Genomic DNA, 21,159 nt, shown 5'->3' on the forward strand with positions numbered 1-21,159 from the left:
GAGGTAGAAATAATGCGTTTCTTTTTTTTTCCTTACAAATTTCAGCTGTTAGAGATTACAGTATTCTCTATTTATGTTCAAATATGAGCTGTTACGAATATGTTAAAGCATTCCCAAAGACAAGCAAGAAAAGTTCTAGCATATGTCTGATGTTGTGTGAAATTTTCTTTACACTTCAAATTAAAGCTGGAATGATGTGTGGCTTGTCAGGTATCTAAGAAGTACTAACAGCCATGTTTTAACATTTGTAGTATGGTAAGTAAATCTACTCTACCAGTGACAATTATGAGACTCCATTACTTTGGTACTCAAATTAGGTAGACTATTAGAAATGTAAGTGTTCTTATCAGACATTATGCATTTTTTTCTAGTATGCTTAAACCTTTCACCACAATTTTAATTATAAGTTAATCATACTTCTTAGGATGAAGAAACTTACAGGTTTCATTGCCCAATGGTTATTTTTTGTTAGGCTAGGCATATATATCGCTCTCTTGCTGACAGTGGCTTCATAATTGACACAATATGTACTAATGCTTTCTAGTTCTGGTTTTAGGGTAATTTCTGTTCTGATTTGGAGGTTTTTTTGTTTTGTTTTTTTTCTTTGTTTTTTGAGGTTTTTGTTTTTTGTTTTCTTGTTTTGAAGTACCAGGGCCAGGGATTGAGCCTGGACCTTATATGTGGGAAGCTGGTGCTCAACCACTTCAGCCACATCCACTCCCCTCCTGATTTGTTTTTACAATAAGGAAATGAAAGTGAGAAAAAATACCTCACTTGGTACTATAAAGAATAAATGCCCTACGTTCTAAGTGCAAACAGGGCGGAAAATTATTTCTTCATTTTGGATCAGTATAGCGTTGAATTTTCCTCATAATTTTATGATTGTTTTTTTGCCACACAAGGATATAATGTGGTTTATACCTCTCTTAAAGAGAGTTCTCTTTTTTTTTTTTTAAGATTTATTTTTTATTTATTCACCCGCCCTCCTGCCCCCTAGTTGTCTGCTTTCTTTGCCCACTATGTGTTCCTCTGTGTCCACTTGTGTCAGCGGCACCTGAAATCTGTGTCTCATTTTTGTTGCATCATCATGCTGCGTCAGCTCTCCATGTGTGTGGCGCCACTCCTGGGCACGCTGCACTTCTTTTGCACGGGGCGGCTCTCCTTACGGGACACACTCCTTGCGCGTGGGGCTCCCCTATGCGGGGGACACCCCTGCGTGGTAGGGCACCCCTTGCGCCCAGGCCAGCTCATCACACGGGCCAGGAGGCCCTGGGCTTGAACCCTGGACATCCCATGTGGTAGGCAGATGCCCTATCCATTGGGCCAAATCTGCTTCCTGAGAGTTCTCTTTTGATACATCAGTTTGGAATTAGTCTTCTCTCTTTTTTTTTTTTTTTTTTTTTTTACAGATATGAAAAGTACTTTGACATTTGGTAGTGGAGAATGCACAGTATTTTGTAATAAGAGAATCTCCTTTTATCATTACCTGAAGTCTTAGACCTATCACTGCTACATTTTTAAAAATTTATTGAAATATATCACTCATACAAACAATGTATAATAGTTGTGAACTTTCAAAACAAACATATAACATCTCACCCTACCACCAATAACTTGCATTGTTTTTAAACCTTTTTAACTAATGATTAAAGAGCATTGTCAAAATATTACTACTGAACAAAGTATTTTTCCCTTAACAAATCCAATTATTATCTTTATATCATTTATATATGAACATACATAAACAATTAAGTTTACAGTAAAAGTTGTGAACTTAAAAAGCAAACAAGCATAACATCATACAGGGCTCCCATACACCAACCCTTCACCAACACCTTGCATTGTCATGAGACGTTTGTTACAAACTATGAAAGAACACTGTCAAAATCTTAACTATTAATCATAGTCCTTCCTTATCTTATATCTGATGTTTTTTTCCCCAACCCACCTTATTATTTTATAAATGTATTTTTATGACAGAAGCTGTAAACTAATAAAGCAATCATGTACATGTGCAGAATTCCCAAATAACACCCCTCCATCAACAGTTCTAGTGTGTCATTTGTTACAGATAAAATAATACCATCTGATTATTGCCATGTCCATAGTGTACATTTGGCTCACATTTTCCATACTACTTAAGTATCAACAGTACATCTTTTGCATAGATGCAAGAATATTATTACTACTAACCACAATCCATAGATCACTCCAGCTGTATTTTTCCCATGCTTCTCCACATTCCCAACACCCTGCAGTAGTGATACACATCTGTTCTAGCTAACAAAGGACACTCTTGCATCTGCCATCACCACAATTCTCACCCACCTCTTGGTTTACTGTGATATCCAGTTACTAGATTATTCTCAAACATTCTGTCAGTTGGCGTTTACATAACTAGACTAACATTTTCAGTCACATCCTCATTTACAAATTAACTGTTACTGTGTGTTACCATTCACTCTATACATTTCCACAATTTTACAGTAAAGCTAATTAAAACTTCTGTATACAGTAAACATCAGTAGTCCACTCATTCCTTCTTTTATCTCCTTTGAGAATCCACCACCTACCACCAGGTCTCGAAGATATTTTCCAATAATTTCTTCTAGAAGTTTTATGGTTCTTGTTTTATTTTTAGTTTTTTGATCCTTTTTGAGTTAGTTTTTGGATAAGGTGTGAGATAGGGATCCTCTTCTTTCAGCTATGGATGTCCTTTTCTTTCAGCACCATTTTTTGAATGGATTGTTCTGCCTGAACTGTATGAGTTTTGACAGGCTAGTCAAAATTCATTGGACCATACCGGTGAGGGTCTGTTTCTGAAACATAAATTTGTGTCTGTCTTTAGACCAGTACCATGCTGTTTTTACTCTATAGGTAGGTATTATGATTTAAAGTCTGGAGATGGGGGTTCACTTTTCCTTTTTATGATGTTTCTGGCTATTCAGGACTCCTTACCCTTCCAGATACCGTATTTTCAATTTTTTATTTAATGCTGGTGGAATTTTTATCAAGATTGTATTAAATCTGTATATCAATTTGAGTAGAATTGACATCTTAATGATATTTAGTCTTCCAACCCATGAGCATGGAATGTTCTTGCAGTTATTTCGGGCTTTTAAAATTTGTTTTAACATCGAGTTGCAGTTTTCTGAATACAAGTGCTTTACATCATTGGTTAAGTTTATTCCTATTTGAGTTTCATCTGTCTTATTTTCACCACTCTTGACACTTTTAGTTACTTTTATTGATATAATCTTCATTTCTAGACTCTCTTCCAGGCCCCTCTCTCCTGTCTTTTCTTTTCAGGCTCTAGCATACCCTTCAGTATTTCCTGAAAATCTGGTCTCTTGCTTAGAAATTCTCTCAGTTTCGGTTTATCTGTGAATATTCTAATCTTGCCCTCATTTTTAAAAGACAATCTTGCCAGATATAACATTCTTGGCTGGAAGTTTTTCTCTTATAGTATTTTATAGTATCTCTTATAGTATCTTAAATATGTCAGACCTCTGTCTTGCCTCCATGGTTACTGGTGAGAAATCACTTAATCTTATTGGATATCCCTTATATGTTATGCATTGCTTTTCTCTTGCTGTTCTCAGAATTCTCTCTGTCCATGATCTTTGACATTCTGATGAGTATGTTTCTTGGAGTTGGTCTATTTGGATTTTTTTCGGATGGGGGTACGTTATGCTTCTTAGGGGTATCTATGTCCTTCAATAGGGCTGGGAAATAGTCTACTATTATTTCTTTAAATATTCCTTCTGCCCCTTTTCCCTTCTCCTTCTGGGACACCCGTGACGTATGTTTGCACACCTTTTGCTGTCATTTAGTTCACTGAGACCTTGGTCGATTTTTTCCCATTCTTTCCTCATCTGTTATTTTGTATGTTTACTATCAGAGGCCATTTCTTCAAGCTCACCAATCTTTTCTTCTGCCTCCTCAAATCTGGTATTACAAGATTCCAGTGTTTTTTTAAATTTCATTGATTGCACCTTTCATTCCCATAAGATCTGCTATTTTTCTGTGTATGCTTTCAAATTTTTTGTGCTCACCCAATGTCTTCTTAATATCCTTAATCTCTTTAGCCATCTCATTGAATTTATTAAGGAGATTTGTTTGAACATCTATAATTAGTTGTCTCAACTCCTTTATGTCATCTCGAGGCTTATCTTTCCTTTAACTGGGCCATAGCTTCCTGTTTCTTGGTGTGGGTTGTAATTTTTTGTTGGTGTGTTCACATCTGGCTTACTAGGGTATTTTTTCTGGGTACAGTTTTTCTCTCTAGTTTAGGGCTTCCTACCATTTCTCCCTTGCTGGTTATGCAGGAGGAACCAAGCATGTAGTTGGTGCTGTAAGCTGTGGAGGCTCAAGCTGCCCATTGCACCAGGGACCAACGAAGCTTCTTTCAACTTTCTCCTTTGCCGGGGTAGGGACAGAGTCACAGCTATGTGGAATAATCCATGTGCAGGCCTTGATTATAGTTACCCAGAGAGACTGATGAAGCTTCACATCCCTTTCTCCCCTACCTGGGGCAGGGATGGAGCTGCAGGTATGGGAAGCAATCTATGCAGACTTTTGGTTTTCAGTCTATGCCAGGCAAAGTTCCCTGCAGTTATCTGTATAGGCTGGTGCAGGGCTAATCTGCGTGAAAGAAACTGTCAGCCCTGCTTCCCCTCAGGCTGGGGCGGAGTCAGAATGGCAGCTACTGGCCTCTTTCTGACTTGGGCTGGTTCTCACCCAAGCTGTTCCAGGGTTATCTCTTAGCCATGTCTCCCAATCAGTAGCTGAAATCGGCAACCAACCTTCTCCTCCTCCCCTGATTCTGGGAAATGGACCTTCCAATTCCCTTCACAAAACAGCTCCTGGGGCAGCTCCTGCACCAGAGTAGGATAATCACCAGCTTGCACAGCTTGGCCAGTAATTTCCCGGAGAGGCTGATGCAGGTCCCGGCAGCTTCCTCCCTGCTGGAGGTGGCACTGGGGCCTAGGTTAGATATGCAATATGATCTGGATGTGAAGAAGCCGGTCCCCACCAGCACTGTGGTTTTCAGTCCCCCCTGCTTCCTGTCGTGCCAGGCATGGAGTTAAGATGGCGGCTCCCAGCCTCTTTCTGACCTGGACAGGGTCAAACCTTAGCTGCTCTCGGAATCATATTGTGGCCCACTGAATTTCCTCATCATAGCTGAAATGGGTGCCCAACCGTGCATTCCTCCCCCGTTTTGGGGAAGTGGAGCTTTCAATTCCAGCTGTGGAAGAGCTCCTGAGGTGACTTGTGTCTCCAGTGGAGGATGGGCACTGGCCTCCGTGGTGTGGAGCGCTCTACTTACAAATCTTCTCTGCAGATGGACAGTCTCCTCCTTCCAAATAGAAGGATGTGGCAGAATGCTCTTCTGGCCTCTTGGAGCCCCCAAACAGGTGCTTCAGCTAGCTCCCGAGAGCTCTGGGTGTTTGCTAACTGCCCTGTAGCAGGAGCTGACTCTAGGAGCTCCTTACTCCACCGCCACTTTCTAGTCTTCTCTTTTTTAAGAAAATAATTCAGTAAATCCAAGCATTTATAGCAGGGATTTTCTACCGTGGTGGACTATATTAATAGGGATTTAGAGATTTGTTTGTAAATTATAGAACTCCAGTGTCTCCTTTTCTCTGCCATTAGTTTATTTCTATCTGAAATTTAATCAGCAAAAAAAGGTTGATTAAAAACAAATTGAGGGAAGCGGACTTGGCCCAATGGATAGGGCGTCCGCCTACCACATGGGAGGGCCACGGTTCAAACCCCGGGCCTCCTTGACCAGTGTGGAGCTGGCCCATGCACAGTGCCGATGGGCGCAAGGAGTGCTGTGCCACACAGGGGTGTCCCCCACATAGGGAAGCCCCATGTGCAAGGAGTGCGCCCTGTAAGGAGAGCCGCCCAGCGCGCAAGTCCAGCCTGCCCAGGAGTGGCGCCGCACACGTGGTGAGCTGACACAGCAAGATGACACAAAAAAAGAGACACAGATTCCCGTGCTGCTGACGGACACAAAAAAACACAGCTAATGGACACAGGAGACAACTTGGGAGGAAGGGGGAAGGGAGAGAAATAAATACAAAATCTTACCAAAAAAAATTGAGGAAAGTGGATGTGGCTCAACTGATAAGAGTGTATGCCTACCGTATAGGAGGTCCGAGGTTTGATACCCAGGGCCATCTCGCCTGTGTGGTGAGCTGACCCACACACAGTGCTGCTGCATGCAAGGAGTGCCATGCCACACAGGGGTGCCCCCTGCACAAGGGGTGCACCCCAGAAGGAGAGCCAGCCTACACCAATAAAGCACAGCCTGCCCAGGAGTGGCGCCACACACACAGCTGACTCAGCAAGATGATGCAACAAAAAGACACAGATTCCCAGTGCCGCCTGACAAGAATGCAAGTGGACACAGAAGAACACACAGCGAGTGGACACAGAGCAGATGGCGGGGGAGGAGAGGAAGGGGAGAGAAATAAAAATCTTTTTAAAAAACCCATTCTGGGACAGAAAGTCATTGTTTTGTGTAGATTCAGATGAGGTTTACCAATGTTTAAAGATCAGTAGGGAGAAGATGTGGCTCAACTGATAGAGCATCTGCCTACCATATAGGAGGTCCAGGGTTTGAACCCAGGGCCTCCTGACCTGTGTGGTGAGCTGGCCCATGTGTAGTGCTGCCGTGAGCAAGGAGTGCCATGCCATGCAGGGGTGTCCCCCACATAGGGGAGCCCCATGTGCAAGGAGAGCCACACCATGTAAAAAAAGCACAGCCTGCCCAGGAGTGGCACTGCACACACAGAAAATTGATGCAGCAAGATGATACAACAAAGACAGTTTTCTGGTGCCACAAGAATGCCAGTGGACACTGAAGAACACACAGTGAACTGACACAAGAGCAGACAACAGGGAAGAAGGGGAGAGATATAAAATCTTTAAAAAAAAAAAAGATTAGTTGGGAGCTGTTTCCTACAAAGGAAGTGTGTATGGGTTTAATTTCACATCTTCCATTTCTGTTTTCCCCTGAGAAGAAAGTTACATTGTACAAATGTTTTTGTCTTATTCAAAGTTTTTTTAGCAAATTTATTTTTTTCTTCCTTTCCCCCCTTCCCCTCCCCCTGCCCCCACCCCCCACTGTTTTTGCTGTGTCCATTTACTGTATGGTCTTTACCTATTTCTCTTTTTTGTCTTCTCGTCTTTCTCTAGGATTCACCAGGATTCTACCCTGGGGAATGCTGATGTGGAGAGGGGTTCCCTGTCAATTGCGCCACCGCAGTTCCTGGTCTGCTGTGTTTCACCTTGACTCTCCCCTTCCTCTCTTGTATCATCTTGCTGTGTGACTCACACAGGCACTGGCTCACCACGCGGGCACTCACGTGGGCACTTGCCTCACCACATGGGCACTGGCTTGCTGCGCAGGCATACTTTCTCTTCTTTTTAACTAGGAGGCCCTGATATCGACCTAGGTTCTCCCATATGGTAGGCGGAGGCCCCATCATCTAAGCCACATCTGCTTGCCTATATAAAGTTCCCTATATAAAGTTTAGAAAGTCAATTACTAGTGCTTATTAAAGGAGTAAGAAAGGAAAGGACTAAACATTTGTTGACCAGTTTCTTTGCTTTATGTGTGAAGAGAATAGATTGGCCAAGATTCTGGTCCTATCGAGTTCATAAAAGTGGAATCTTAAAGGAGTGACCATAATAAATTTTTAGTGCATAGAAGAAGGAAAAATGACTTATTTCTGCATGATGAAGGGAGATACAGAGCTGTAAAGAGCTATTTAGATGAGAACCTTTTGCCTCTGTTCTTGAATGAATTAATGTTCAGCCTGTAATTATTTTACAATTTATTACTGGATGAAGCAGGGAAGTTGACCATATTAGTTCCTAACACTTAATAACTTCCACTGCCTATTTTTTACTTCCTGCATCCAGACCATAGAAAAGTAGTGGAATAAAGTGTAGATCTCTGTACTCTTGTTGCTCAACAGCCTTTTTACAACTTTCTCATCACTTCTTTTCATCCCTAGTCTCTTTGGTGTACGCTTCTCCAAGACTCTTGTTTCCTATGCCTCTTTCTCACAAAATGATGTTACCTACTTTATGGAGATGATTGAGGGAGTAGGGTGAAAATTCCCTTATATTTCTGTGTCTATACTTTGTAGGTCAAACACCAAATATGTAGAAGTTTCAGAAATTTTATTTTCTCTAATTAATCCCTTGATCTATCTTCTCTTCCATCTTTTCTCTAATTAGATCTTTTTCTCACATGATACATCTTCATTTCCGTGCCATATCCACAGACATCTTTATTTTGTCTACATATTTTTTTCTTTCCTCTCCTTTTGCTCCCAATCTTTATTGTCTGCTTTTCCCCCACTCATTCTTACTACATTTTAACTCCTATGATAAGTTCAGTCCTGGGATACAGAAGATAATTGTAGCATAGTGTCTATCATATCAAGGGCTTTAATAGCTAGTTGAATAGACAAACATCAGTCATCAATCTATATACTTGGTCAGAAGTTCTGAGGCCAGGATTAGCATTCTATGTTGGAATTATAATGGCATGTGTATGTAGATAGGAAGAATAGGGCCAAATTATGGATAATTTATCAGAAAAATTTAGTGTAAATGTGGGAAGTAATAGGTCATCAAATGTAGATGACTAACTGGTGCGTTTTAAAAAAACCTGACAACTAGTTCTATAACTTTATAATGCATTAACATGGGATAGATAAATTGTCCTTAGTCATCGTAAATAAAAATTATAAAACAAGTTCCTCCTCTTAAAAAGCTTAAAATCTAACTATAATGTAAACTAATTTTAGGAAGACCAGACTAACAATAACTACTTCATGCATTGGATAAATATGCAGGAATTATAAATATACCACCGCCTATTGGTGGTGACCCGTGCTCATAACATGTTGATGGCTGATTGTGGAACTGCTGAAGAACCTAAAATGTAGTACATAACTCAATGGGAAGCCATTGCTAATGAGTTATTAGCATAGTGAGATGACATTTTGTAATCTCTTGCATTGACTATTCAGGAGTTCAGGGAGGTACTCATCCAGAAGGTTTCATTGAAGAGTTGTGTTTTGAATAATGGGTAGTATCTCTCCAACCTTATTTTCTTTTGTTACATGAACTTCTGACCTATGGACTTAATGTCCTTCACATATACCATTATAACTCATATAACTCGTGTAAATGTGTTCATACTGATCCTCCTCCGAATCTGTAATATTGCTCTCACCTTCCAGTTTTCCATTTTATAATCTTTTAGTTTTGATTCAAAACCTAATGCTGTAAATTGCTTTTCTCTGACTTTTAAGAGCAGCTAATCCCCACCATCACTACTCAACCCTTTGTCCTATTCTCTAATTGGTAAATTTGAATTCCACAATTAGATGATATTTCTCTAAGAAAAGAATGGTATCTGCCATATACTACAGTATATGCTAGTTGATTAATTATAGGTGAATTTTACACCACAGGAGGAATGGATTGAATGTTTAAAACTGAAGACTGCTAGAGACCACTTGCAAAATAAATAAGATCTAAATGGTTTAAGGTGAAGTGGTATTTTCCACTTTTCACTACTTGGTTTCAATTTTGACCGTTTCTTCGGCAGCCGAGGTAGTATTTTTTCTTCAAGTAGTAGTAAATCCACAAAGTTACTTTTATCTTGTCTTACATGATCTGGCTTATAAATTGACAGAGGTTGGGAGATACCTAAGGTCGTATACTTCTACCCCCAATTTTCTGGCAGCTACAGTGCTAATTAAGCCTTAATGCTTATTTTAATCCTTCACTACTGACGGAGGAATGAATAGAAGTTTTGGTGAGAGGCGTTGTCTGAAACATTTTCCTAGAAGCGTTTTAGAAATGCTACTGGGATCCTTGAGTGGGGGGACAGCTAAGATTTGTGAGTAGAGTTTTAAATTTCCTTTAACCTTGATGTGGGCGGGGGATTAGCGTCTTGATCCGCACAAGGGCACCGCAGCCCTGCCCATCAAGGGACGGTCCGGGTCAGTGTGCACCCTTCCCCGCCCACCCATCAGTCTTGGCTGCGCATGCGTTGAGCTGGTGCACGGTAGAGGTGTCGGCTGGGAAATGGCGGCCGCAGGCTTGGTGACTCTGGCCGCGGCTGCCGAGTACTCTGGGCCAGTAACGTCGGGAGGTAACTTCTCTGGTGTTAACTGCGGTCCAAGCTCCGGGGCAGCCCCTGGTCCTGTTCCGGGCTCGTGGAGTCGTTCCCTTGACCGAGCCCTGGAGGAGGCGGCGGTAACTGGGGTGCTGAGCCTGAGCGGCCGGAAACTGAGGGAGTTTCCCCGGGGAGCGGCCGACCACGACCTGACGGACACCACCCGGGCTGGTGAGTGGGGCAGGGGGCATCACTGCCGGCAGGAGATCGGGGGGCCTCCCCAGCCCGTGGTAGTTACACCCTCGGAGGTAGTTACAGCATCTGGCTCCTTAGACTTCGGGTAGGATCCGGGTAACGGAGAGAAGCCGATTGACCCAAACTTCTGAGTCCCGAGGGCCGGATCCCGAGCCTGGGGCAAGGCGGCGGACTGCGGCATCTAGTGCCGGTGCGGAAAAGGGACCGGCGGGGATTGATACGTGATTCGTTATATATAAAATTATATATAAAAAAACTATAAAATTAACTTATGCACTGCTGAAGTAGATCCTTGCCCCACCCGCGTTTCTATAGGGCCTTTCGGATGTGGGATGCCAAACTGATTTTGCTAAAACTTGGGCATGGGCATGTTGCGCGTTCTTTATCGACCCTAATAGCTGAGATGTCGTTCGCTGGTGGCTTCCTTGTCAGAAGGGAGGTTGTTTTTGTTGTTGTTGTTGTTGTTGTTGTTCTTTCCCGAAAGAGTTGTTTTTAATGTGAACCTAAGTGATGTAACTTTTTATTTCTCCACCTCGATCTACTTGAGTTGACTTACCAAATGTAAAAATAACTGGAGGCAATCTTCAGGCTTCCGTTACTTTCCACTTAGTAAATAATAACCTCCCTCACTCCTTATGCCCTCCCCCCAAAGTTGATAGAAAATTACATAGAAAGGATACATAGATTGCCTACTATGTTTCTATGGTTTCTTTTCGCTTTTAAAACATTATTTTGCTTTAAACATTTTTTTGAACACAGGAATAAGAAATTAGGTAGTATTTGGCTTTCTTAGTTGTAGAGAACAATGTCTGGAGACTGAGTTTTTCAGTAAAATGTTTCTTTCGTGTTTAAAAATAAGTTTCCACAGGGAGTAGATTAAAAACTGAAGTCTGTTAATCCTTTATACAAATACAAAGGAAGAACAAAACCCCTATGTAAATTTGTATAGTATGATGTAGTTAAATATTTTATTTCATAAGGTATTTTGCAACCAAAGAATGTGCAGTGCTTTTTGTATTATATCTATTCAGTTTTATGTATTTGTTTTAAAATCTTAGATTTCACATCTTCTCAATGTTTGAACAATCATTAAAGATTAAGTATTTCATATGATTCACTCATGTTAGAAAAATAGACAGTATTGTTTAACTAATTCAAGAAACCGTTCTTTCCAAAGAGAAAATTGCTCTATTGAGGAAATAAATACCTACTTGTTTAATCTGTTTTGAGGGGCATTTGTACTGAATATAATTTGATTTATTTTTTAGTGAGTGATAAACTTTGTTGCCAAGTAAGGTATGAGCAGCCACTTGTCTTTGTTGTGTTCTGAAAGACAACATCAAAAACTGTCATTCATACCTACAATTTCCTGATTATGTTCAGGAGATGGCTATAAGACGTAGTGATTTCATATTGGTGTGAGTCATTTCAGTATTACTACATTAAGCCTGGAGCTAAAGAGCAAATTGATTACAAGAGTTTATCTTGTACATTATCTTACCTTTTGAGCCTTTTAGAAACATTTTATTAACTAAAAAAGAAAACCCAAGGGCATTTATGAAGAATAACAAGTAATCCCAATGTTTTCTTTTCCTGTGCTCTAAATTTTTAAATATATATTGTCCACACTTATTTGAATTATTAAAATTATTTTAATGTTAGACATAGCAAAGTTGCGTCACGGACTGTTTTTCGTAATACATAGAATGTACATGGTAGAGCTGCTGTCCTTCAAGGGTTTATATTATAAGAAACAAACAATATATTACCTGTACAATTTATAATTGAACGTGATTAGAATACATCAGGAACATTTTCTTGGGATTTGTCTTCTTTTCTTTAAAAAGATAGCTTTTGAGAAAAAGTGAGTTATTTATTTAGGAATGGTGACATGATCTGGTGAATAAGGAAAATCATAGGAGAAATCACAGAAAACTTATTAGAGGACAAAAGATCTAAGTTGGATTTGGATGGGCAGAAAACAGAAGGAAAAGCATTCCAGGCAGTGGTGGATAACATGTAAAGAGTCTTGAGATATAAGGAATATTGGTGACTTTTGCCAATCCATCATTCACTCCCCTTTTTTTCTGATAATGGTACCCTGATTTTCTTAGGGAACTACCCCTCTCAGTAATGTAGATCTCACCCTGACTCAGGGATATGAACATGTCTCAGGTCTAGCTAATGGCCAGTCAGTGAGTCTATTCCTCTCTAACCTCTGAGTGATTATTCAAAGATGGGCAGATTTTCCAGTAGTATACATGACAGTTAATTCTGAATTTTCTCTTGGAACTATTGAAAAGGATGCATGTTTGAACATGGGGTTTGCTGAGACAACTAATAGTAGATATCTTGCCTGTAAATAGGAAGCAGAGCCAAAAGTGGAAAGAATGAGGCCAAGTTCTGAAGATAGTCCTTGAGCCTTTGGATCAACAACCATACCTAAAGTTAGTACTATCCCTGGATTTTGAAATCATGTGAATCAAATAAATTCCCTTTTCTGCTTAATTTGAGTTGAATTTTTTGATATAAAACTAAAGTCCTAACTAATACATTGAAACTGCTCTTTTTTTTTTAAAGATTTATTTATTTATTTATTTCTCTCCCCTTCCCCTCCCCCGCCCCAGTTGTCTGCCCTCTGTGTCCATTTGCTGCGTGTTTTTCTGTGACTACTTCTATCCTTATCAGCGGCACTGGGAATCTGTGTTTCTTTTTGTTGCATCATCTTGTGTCAGCTCTCCAGGTGTGTGCGCCATTTTTGGGCAGGCTGCACTTCCTTTCACACTGGGTAGCTCTCCTTACGGGGCGCACCCCTTGCACATGGGGCTCCCCTGTGCGGGGGGACATCCCTGCATGGCAGGGCACTCCTTGCACGCATCAGCACTGCATATGGGCCAGCTCCACACGGGTCAAGGAGGCCCGGGGTTTGAACCACAGACCTCCCATGTGATAGGCAGACACCGTAATCCACTGGGCCAAGTCTGCTTCCCGAGACTGCTCTTAATGATTTGTGGTAAGGACAGTTTGGCCAGAAAAAAAATGACTGGATTAGAGAAGCTTTTCACATATGAGGAAGCTAGGCTGATGATAGGTTTAGAGATAGGGAGACTAACATTCATTCATTTAGCAAACATTTATTGAGGCAGACCTTGGTGGGTTTGAGTATACAGAGAGAACCAAGTCACTCCTTGCCCTCAAAAGAACTCACTGGAATCTAGTGGGGGAATAATAAGATATAAAGATTATATGAGTTGCCTAATAGAAGAACTTTTCTATGTAAGGCAATATGCTAGATAATGCAAGGGAAACAAAAATAAAAAGAGGCCTATTCTATAAGCATTTAAAATCAAGTAATCTGGTTGGGTGGCTGTGGTAATAATCCACATCTATGAGGAAATGAAAACCTGAGACACAGAGATCATACTGGAAAATAAAGATAAAATACAAATGCTTATTGAATTCATTTTTTTAAAAAAGGGCATGATGTGTCAAAGATGACACATTAAACCTAGAAGACTAGGAAAATGGTAATGCTACTGGCAAGAGTAGCAAACATTTATTGAGCCCTCAATATATTGTGCTAAGCTGTATATATAAAACATGTACATTCAATAACCATATGAGTTGTAAATCCTATTTTTGATCCCATATTACAGGTGAGAAAATTGAGACTCAAGAGATTAACTTGATTAAGGTCACCTAGCTTATATAAGACTGAATTGGAACTCAAATTTAGATACATCTGGTCCTAAAATTTGAGTTTTTGATCACCAAGCTATACCAACAGAGAACTTGAGTTCATATATTTCTTTAAGGGACTGGTAGTACATTTCATTAATCATGTCCTAGAAATAGAAATGTGAATCTTGAACTTTAGAGCAAAGTTAGGGCTACAACATAAATTCAAGAGAGAGTTTAGAGTTTATAAGGTTTTTGGAGAAAGTGGAGGGTGGAGAAGCTGGTCACTGACATTCATGGGGCACAAAAGCATTTAAAAAGGGGGAAGACGAATCAGACTGAGAAAACACTGAAACAAAGTTGAATAACAGGGGAAACAGATGTGGCTCAAGCAATTGGGCTCCCATCTACCATATGGGAGGCCCTGCGTTTGATTCCCGGGACCTCCTGGTGAAGGCAAGCTGGCCAGCGCATTGGAGAGCTAGCAGCATGCACCGAGGAGAGCTGGCACAGGAAGATGACCAAGCAAAGGGAGACCATCAGACACAGAAGGATGTGCAACGAATGAACACAGAGAGCAGACAGTGAGTGCAAGCGGCAGGTGTGGGGGGGAAATAAATAAATAAAATAAATCTTTAAAAAAATGTTGAATAACAAGTCCTGTGATAGAATTCATAAAGTTGTAAACATGGAGTAGCTGTAGTAACAGTTATTTTTATGAACGAAAAGTGTGATTGAGGTTATATAGTGGAGTGGTGCTCTTTCACTGATAGCAAATAGGGACCATAGTTGCAGCTGTATGAAATTGTATTCTGTGTTTTTTGTTTATAAATCATACTTTTTTAGCAATTTGTTTTTATATTTATGAAGGCAGTCTGTCGCTATGGTGACAAGAGTTAAAACAGTAGTAAATAATGGTTGAGAGGATAGAGGCAAAGGGAGGAGGGAGTAAATGGGTACTTAGCCGTAATTGCCAGATGCTAGCATACCAGGGCTGAGGGGGATATATAATGTTTTCTTTTAGACACAAAATCTTGCTCAACAAAGAGTGCCATTGAAGCATGTCCTCTCCTCTTTGTTAATAGAAGCATTAACTATCTACTGGCACATTTATTGTCTACATAGTGTATGTTCAAATCAGGAAGAATCCTGTTAGGACCTTAGTGATGAGGTAAGAATGGAAAGCAACAAGACTTTATTTTATTTTATTAATCAGACTGGTTCAGTTTAGTAGATTTTAAAAGTCATTTCTCATAAGACTATTATGATATTAACAGTTGTACAGAAAGTTTTAAAGTAGACAGTAAAGATCACCCATAGTTACATATACTAGAAATAACTATTAGTAAACATTTGGTTTGAAATCTTCTAAACATTTTCTTCATGACAGTATATACTCTCACTTTAAAAAAAAAAATCGGTTTTTTCTTTTATATTTGAAAAATTTCAAATAAATGTAAAAGAAAAAATAGTATTTGAAACCCTAAGTATTCATCGCTCAGTTTATCAACTCATGGCCAGTCTTTCATTTATACCCCCACCAACAAACTGACAATTGAATTTTTAAGAAGTAAATCCAAGCCATCAAATTATTTCATCAGATATATTTCATTATGTATTTTTTATTTCTTTTTTTAAAATTGTGGTAAAATAACCCATAACATAGATATCTTTTTTTTTTTTTATAAGATTTAGTTTATTTATTTCTCTTCCCTTCCTCACTGTTGTCTGCTCTCTGTGTCCATTTGCTGTGTGTTCTTTTGCATCCGCTTGCATTATCTGGCAGCACTGGAAAACTGTGACACTTTTTTGTTGCATCATCTTGCTGCATCAGCTCTCTGTGTGTGCAGCGCCACTCCTCGGCAGGCTGCATTTTTTTTACATGGGACGGCTCTGCGGAGCACATACCTTGCACGTGAGGCACCCCTACGTGGGGGCTCCCCTGCATGGCATGTCACTCCTTGCATGCAGCAGTACTGTGTATGGGCCAGTTTACCACACAGGTCAGAGGCCCTGGGGATCAAACCCTCCATATGGTAGGCTAACGCTCTATCAGTTGAGCCACGTCTGCTTCCCAAATACCATTTTAAGTGTAAGTTCTGTGACATAAAGTACATTGACTGTTCTGTGATGTTCACCACTATCTATTTCATCATCCCATCAGAAACTCCTACCCATTAAGCAGTCACTCCTCATTTTCCTTCATCCCCCCAGCCCCTAGTAATCACTATTCTGATTTTTGGTCTCTATGAATTTGCTTATTCTAAGTGTTTCTATTAGAGAGCTCAAACAATATTTATCCCACTGTTCCTGGCTTATTTCATTCAATGTGATGTCTTCAAGGTTCATCCATGTTATAGCATGTATCAGCACTTCATTTTTTTTTTTTTAGGTGAATAATAGTTCATTGATATATATATTCCACATTTGGTTTATCCATTTATCTGTTAATGGACAGTTGGGTTGCTGTTGTGAATAATGTTGCTGTGAACATTGATATACAAATACTTGTTTGAGTCTTTGGATATATACCCAGAAGTGTGATTGCTGGGTCATATGGTAGTTATGTCTGACTTTATGAGGAACTGTCAAATTGTTTTCCACAGTGGCAGTACTACATTACAGTCCCACCAACAATGCACAAAGGTTCCTTGTTCTCTGCATCTTCACCAACACTTATTTTCAATTTTTTATATAATAGCAATGCTGGTGAGTGTGAGGGAGTATCATTATAGTTATGATTTACATATATCTAATGACTAATGATGGTAGATCATTTGTCTCTAATGGCTGAACTGTTAGATCTAATTGGTTTATAGTGTTGCTCACATCGTCTATTTCCTTGTTGATCTTCTGTCTAGATTTTTTATCCAGTATTGAAAGTGGTGCATTGAAATTGCCAAACATTATTGTAAAGTTAATGCTTCATTTTGGTGCCCTGTTTTTTGGTGAATATATGTTTATAATTGTTACAGCCTCTTGTTGAGTTGTTCATTTTATCAGTATATAATGTACTTCTTTATTTCTTAAAACAGTTTTTTAACCTCTGTTCTTATTTAATCTTGTAAGTTTTTTACTTTGTCTATTTTGTCTACTATTTACAGTAACCCTGTTTTCTTTTGTTTGCTTGCTTGGAATAATTTCTTACATTCTTTCACTTTCAACCTTTTTGATCAGAAATAATGGCTGAAAACATCCCAAATCTGATGAAAGATTCTCTCTCTCTTTTTTTTAAGTTCTTTTTTTCTCTCCCCTCCCCCACCCCCAGTTGTCTGTTTTCTGTGTCCATTTGCTGCATGTTCTTCTTTGTCCACTTCTGTTGTTGTCAGCAGCTCGGGAATCTGTGTTTCTTTTTGTTGTGTCATCTTGTTGTGTCAGCTCTTTGTGTGTGCAGCGCCATTCCTGGGCAGGCTGAACTTTCCTTCACACTGTGTGGCTATCCTTATGGGGTGCACTCCTTGTGCATGGGGCTCCCCTATGCGGGGACACCCCTGTGTGGCACAGCACTCCTTGTGTGCATCAGCACTGCACGTGGGCCAGTTCCACACAGGTCACGGAGGTCCAGGGTTTGAACCACAGACCTCCCATGTGATAGACGGACGCCCTAACCGCTGGGCCAAGTCCGCTTCCCAAGATTGTCTCTTGATCAGAGTTAACATATACTTGGATCATGTTTCTTTATTGATTCTGCCAGTCTCTGCCTTTTGAGTGGAGAGTTTAATCTCTTTAAGGTTATTACTGATAAGGCAAGAATTATTTCTGCCATTTTTCTGATGGTTTTTTATATATCTTATTCCTTTTTTGGCCCTCTTTCCTCCATTTGACCTGCCTTCCTTTTTGTTAGATGATCATTTGTAATGAGCCAATTCTTAATCACCTCTCATTTCCTTTTGTGTAGGTTTTTTTTTGGATATTTTCTCCATGGTTACCATGGAGATTACATTTAATATCATAAATCTATTACATTTTAGTTTATATTGATGCCAACTTAACTTTAGTAGGCTACATACATACTGTTCCTGTATTCCTCTATCTCTCCCATTTATATTGTTCATGTCAGGAATTAATACCTTTATACCTTGTGTGCCCAATAACAGTGTATCTTTGTTTTTATTCGTTTGAAATCTAAACCATATGAGAAGTAAAAGACAGTGTTACAAATGAAAAATTCAATAATACTGGCGTTTATATTTACCCATATAGTTACCTATACTGAAGGTCTTTTGTTTCTTGGTACAGCTTCAAGTTACTGTCTAGTATATCCTTTCATCATGAAAGACTTGAGCTCACTCAGCCTTTGTTTATCCAGAAATGTCTTCATTTCTCCCTCAATTTTGAAGTTTTGCCATATATATTATAATTGATGACAATGTTCTTCTGTCAGGACTGCCAGCTGGCCTCAAGGTTTCTAATGAGAAATTATGTTTGTCTTTTTAAGGATCCCTTGGATGTTATACATCACTCTGTCTTGCTGTTTTCAAGTTTCTTTCTTTGTCTTTGCACTGTACAGTTTGATTATAAGGTGTCTTAATGTGGATCTTTTTTTTGCTTTGCTTAGAGTTTGTTGCACTTTTTTTGGATTGTATATTCATATCTTTCATCAGATTTGGGATATTTTCAGCCATTATTTCTTCAGATATTTTTTCAGCCCCTTTCTCATTTGCTCCTGTTTGTGGGACTCCTGTGATGCATATATTGGTATGCGTGATGCTTTCCTACAGGTTCCTTGGGCTCTGTTTATTTTTATTCATTATTTTTTTCTTTTTGCTCCTCAGATTGCACAATTTCATTTGTCTTATCTTCAAGTTGCTGATCCTTCTGCCTGCTCCAGTATGGTGAACTCTTCTATTGAATTTTTCATTTAATTTATTATACTTTTCAGCTTCACAATTTCTATTTGGTACCTCTTTGTAATTTATATCTCAGTATTGAAGTTCTCATTTTGTTAATTTATTGTTTCCTTGATTTCTTTTTTTTTTTTTTCCTTCTTCATGTTTTACTTTAGTTTATCAGTCCTATTTAAGGGACTTGATCTAACGTCTTTGATTAGTAATTCCAGAGACTGGCTTCCTCTGGCATAGTTTCTGTCAAATTCTTTTTTCATTTTAAGATAAAAGGTTTTTCCCCTCAGAATTTCATATTTTGCTGATATAAAGGCATAAAACAACAACAAAGAACAATAATGCATACAGCAGTGAATACTAAGGGTAATATTGATGTTTAAAATGGGTAGAGGGAAACGGATTTGGCTCAATGGATAGAGCATCTGCCTATCACATGGGAGGTCCAGAGTTCAAATCCAGGGCCTCCCAACCCGTGTGGTGAGCTGGCCCGTGCTCGGTGTTGATGTGCGCAAGGAGTGCTGTGCCACGCATAGGTGTCCCCTGTGTAGGGGAGTCCCACACTCAAGGAGTGCACCCTGTAAGGCGAGCAGCCCAGCGTGAAAAAAAGTGCAGCCTGCCCAGGGTGGCGCCGCACACACAGAGAGCTGATGCAGCAAGATGACGCAACAAAAAGAAACAGATTCCCGGTGCTGCTGACAAATACAAGCAGGCACAGAAGAACACGCAGCAAATGGACACAGAGAGCAGACAACTGGGGGTGGGGCGAGGAAGGGAAGAGAAATAAATAAAAAATAAATATTAAAAAAAATAAAATAAAATGGGTAGATAATTTGGGGAGGGTTAGAATAAATGCAACGGAGATCAATAATCATACAATTTTAAGGTTAGAGCAAGATCAGGCAATAACTAAACATAGTTAACATCTTTTATAGGACTATTACTGATGAAAATGTTTTCTGATACGTTTTGTACTTTTTGTTGAGAACTGTACATTCTGAGTATTATTTATGCTCACTCTGGAAATCTAGTTCTCTGATTTCTCAGTCTGCTAGACCAAGAAAAAGAAGAAGGGGAAGAAAAAAAAAGAAAGAAAGAGAGGGGAAGGGAAAAAATACATTCCCCCATTACCCCCAAAAAAGAAAAAGTATACTGTCTCTCCAGGTCTTTTGTTGAATGCCAGTTTGCAACTAGATGCTGCTGTTGTGCTATGGTTGAGGTTGAAACCAAATCCGAGGTCCACGCTGGTCCCTCAAGTATCTGCCACTCTAAACATGAACCAACCCAAGGAACAAAACACCAAAAAACAAAAGAAAATCAACTGAAAAAAAAAAAGTACTTTGGCTCTACATCCCTGTAGATGCTGTTATGAGGCCAAAAGCTGTTGCTGCCAAGAGAGCCAAAACTAAAGCTAGCATCTCTCATACACAAGAATCTCCTATAAACAAGAATCTCTCATACACAAAAGAAAGAAAGCTAACCAAAAAAAGGTACACTGAGATATAGGTCCTTATGGATGCTGGTGGGAAGCTCTAAGCTACTGCTATCCAGAGGACCAAGACCAAGGATAGCGTCCACACTAGTATGTAAGGGATCCCCAGACCAACCTTGACTTTCAATCCCAATTTTTGGAGGATGAGTTTTCCTCTGCCTGCCTTGGCCAGCTCCTTCTGGAATCTGGACCTTGTTACCACAGCTATTGCCATTTTCACAGCCACTGTGGGGCTGTGGAATGGGGGCTGGTCTCTGGTTCACACACTTTCTTGTACAAAAACTGAATTCTCAGCATCTTTTCACTTTGTCCAGCATTCCTGTGGATATTCTAAATGTCTAATCTCCTTCTAGATGATAACTGGTTACCACCTAGTTAATTCCACTGTTGTCTTCTAGCTCATTCACCATTATGGTGGAGTGAACAGTTTGTAAAACTTCCTACTCTGCTATTTTGCAACTGCAGTCTTGTAACAGGATTTTAATGCATAGTATTTCATTGTATCTTTGTACTTACCCAGATTCCCTTTACCAGGCTGTGAGGCTATTTCTAATTTTTTATTATTATAAATAACACTAATAACATCCCTCCCACACCTTTTTTAAAATAACTTTTTGCTCACATCTCTTTTTTTTTTTCTTTTTTGGGTAGGGATTGAGGGTTTAAATTCTTAGAATGTCATTTGTTTTAAACTATGATATGCAGTTTTTGAAAACTTAGACAAATTTAATTTATGAGTA

The 21,159-nt window shown here is 39.6% G+C and overlaps 1 protein-coding gene across 7 annotated transcripts in view; it reads left to right on the top strand.

The window, feature by feature from the left end:
• The first annotated feature begins 10,064 nt into the window (after positions 1 to 10,064).
• LRCH3 (leucine rich repeats and calponin homology domain containing 3) overlaps positions 10,065 to 21,159 on the top strand; it is a 129,127-nt gene continuing 118,032 nt past the window's right edge. For 5 of the 7 annotated variants that reach the window (XM_058295654.2, XM_058295657.2, XM_058295655.2 and 2 more), the window contains exon 1: positions 10,071 to 10,384. In XM_058295654.2, coding sequence (XP_058151637.1) covers positions 10,123 to 10,384 — 262 coding nt within the window. In that variant the 5' untranslated portion in view covers positions 10,071 to 10,122. Of the gene's footprint in view, positions 10,385 to 21,159 lie in introns of all 7 variants that reach the window. The other 2 variants (XM_058295652.2, XM_012528036.4) reach the window with 2 other exon arrangements.

Source organism: Dasypus novemcinctus, chromosome 4 (assembly GCF_030445035.2).
Source record: "Dasypus novemcinctus isolate mDasNov1 chromosome 4, mDasNov1.1.hap2, whole genome shotgun sequence".
Lineage (NCBI taxonomy): Eukaryota > Metazoa > Chordata > Mammalia > Cingulata > Dasypodidae > Dasypus > Dasypus novemcinctus.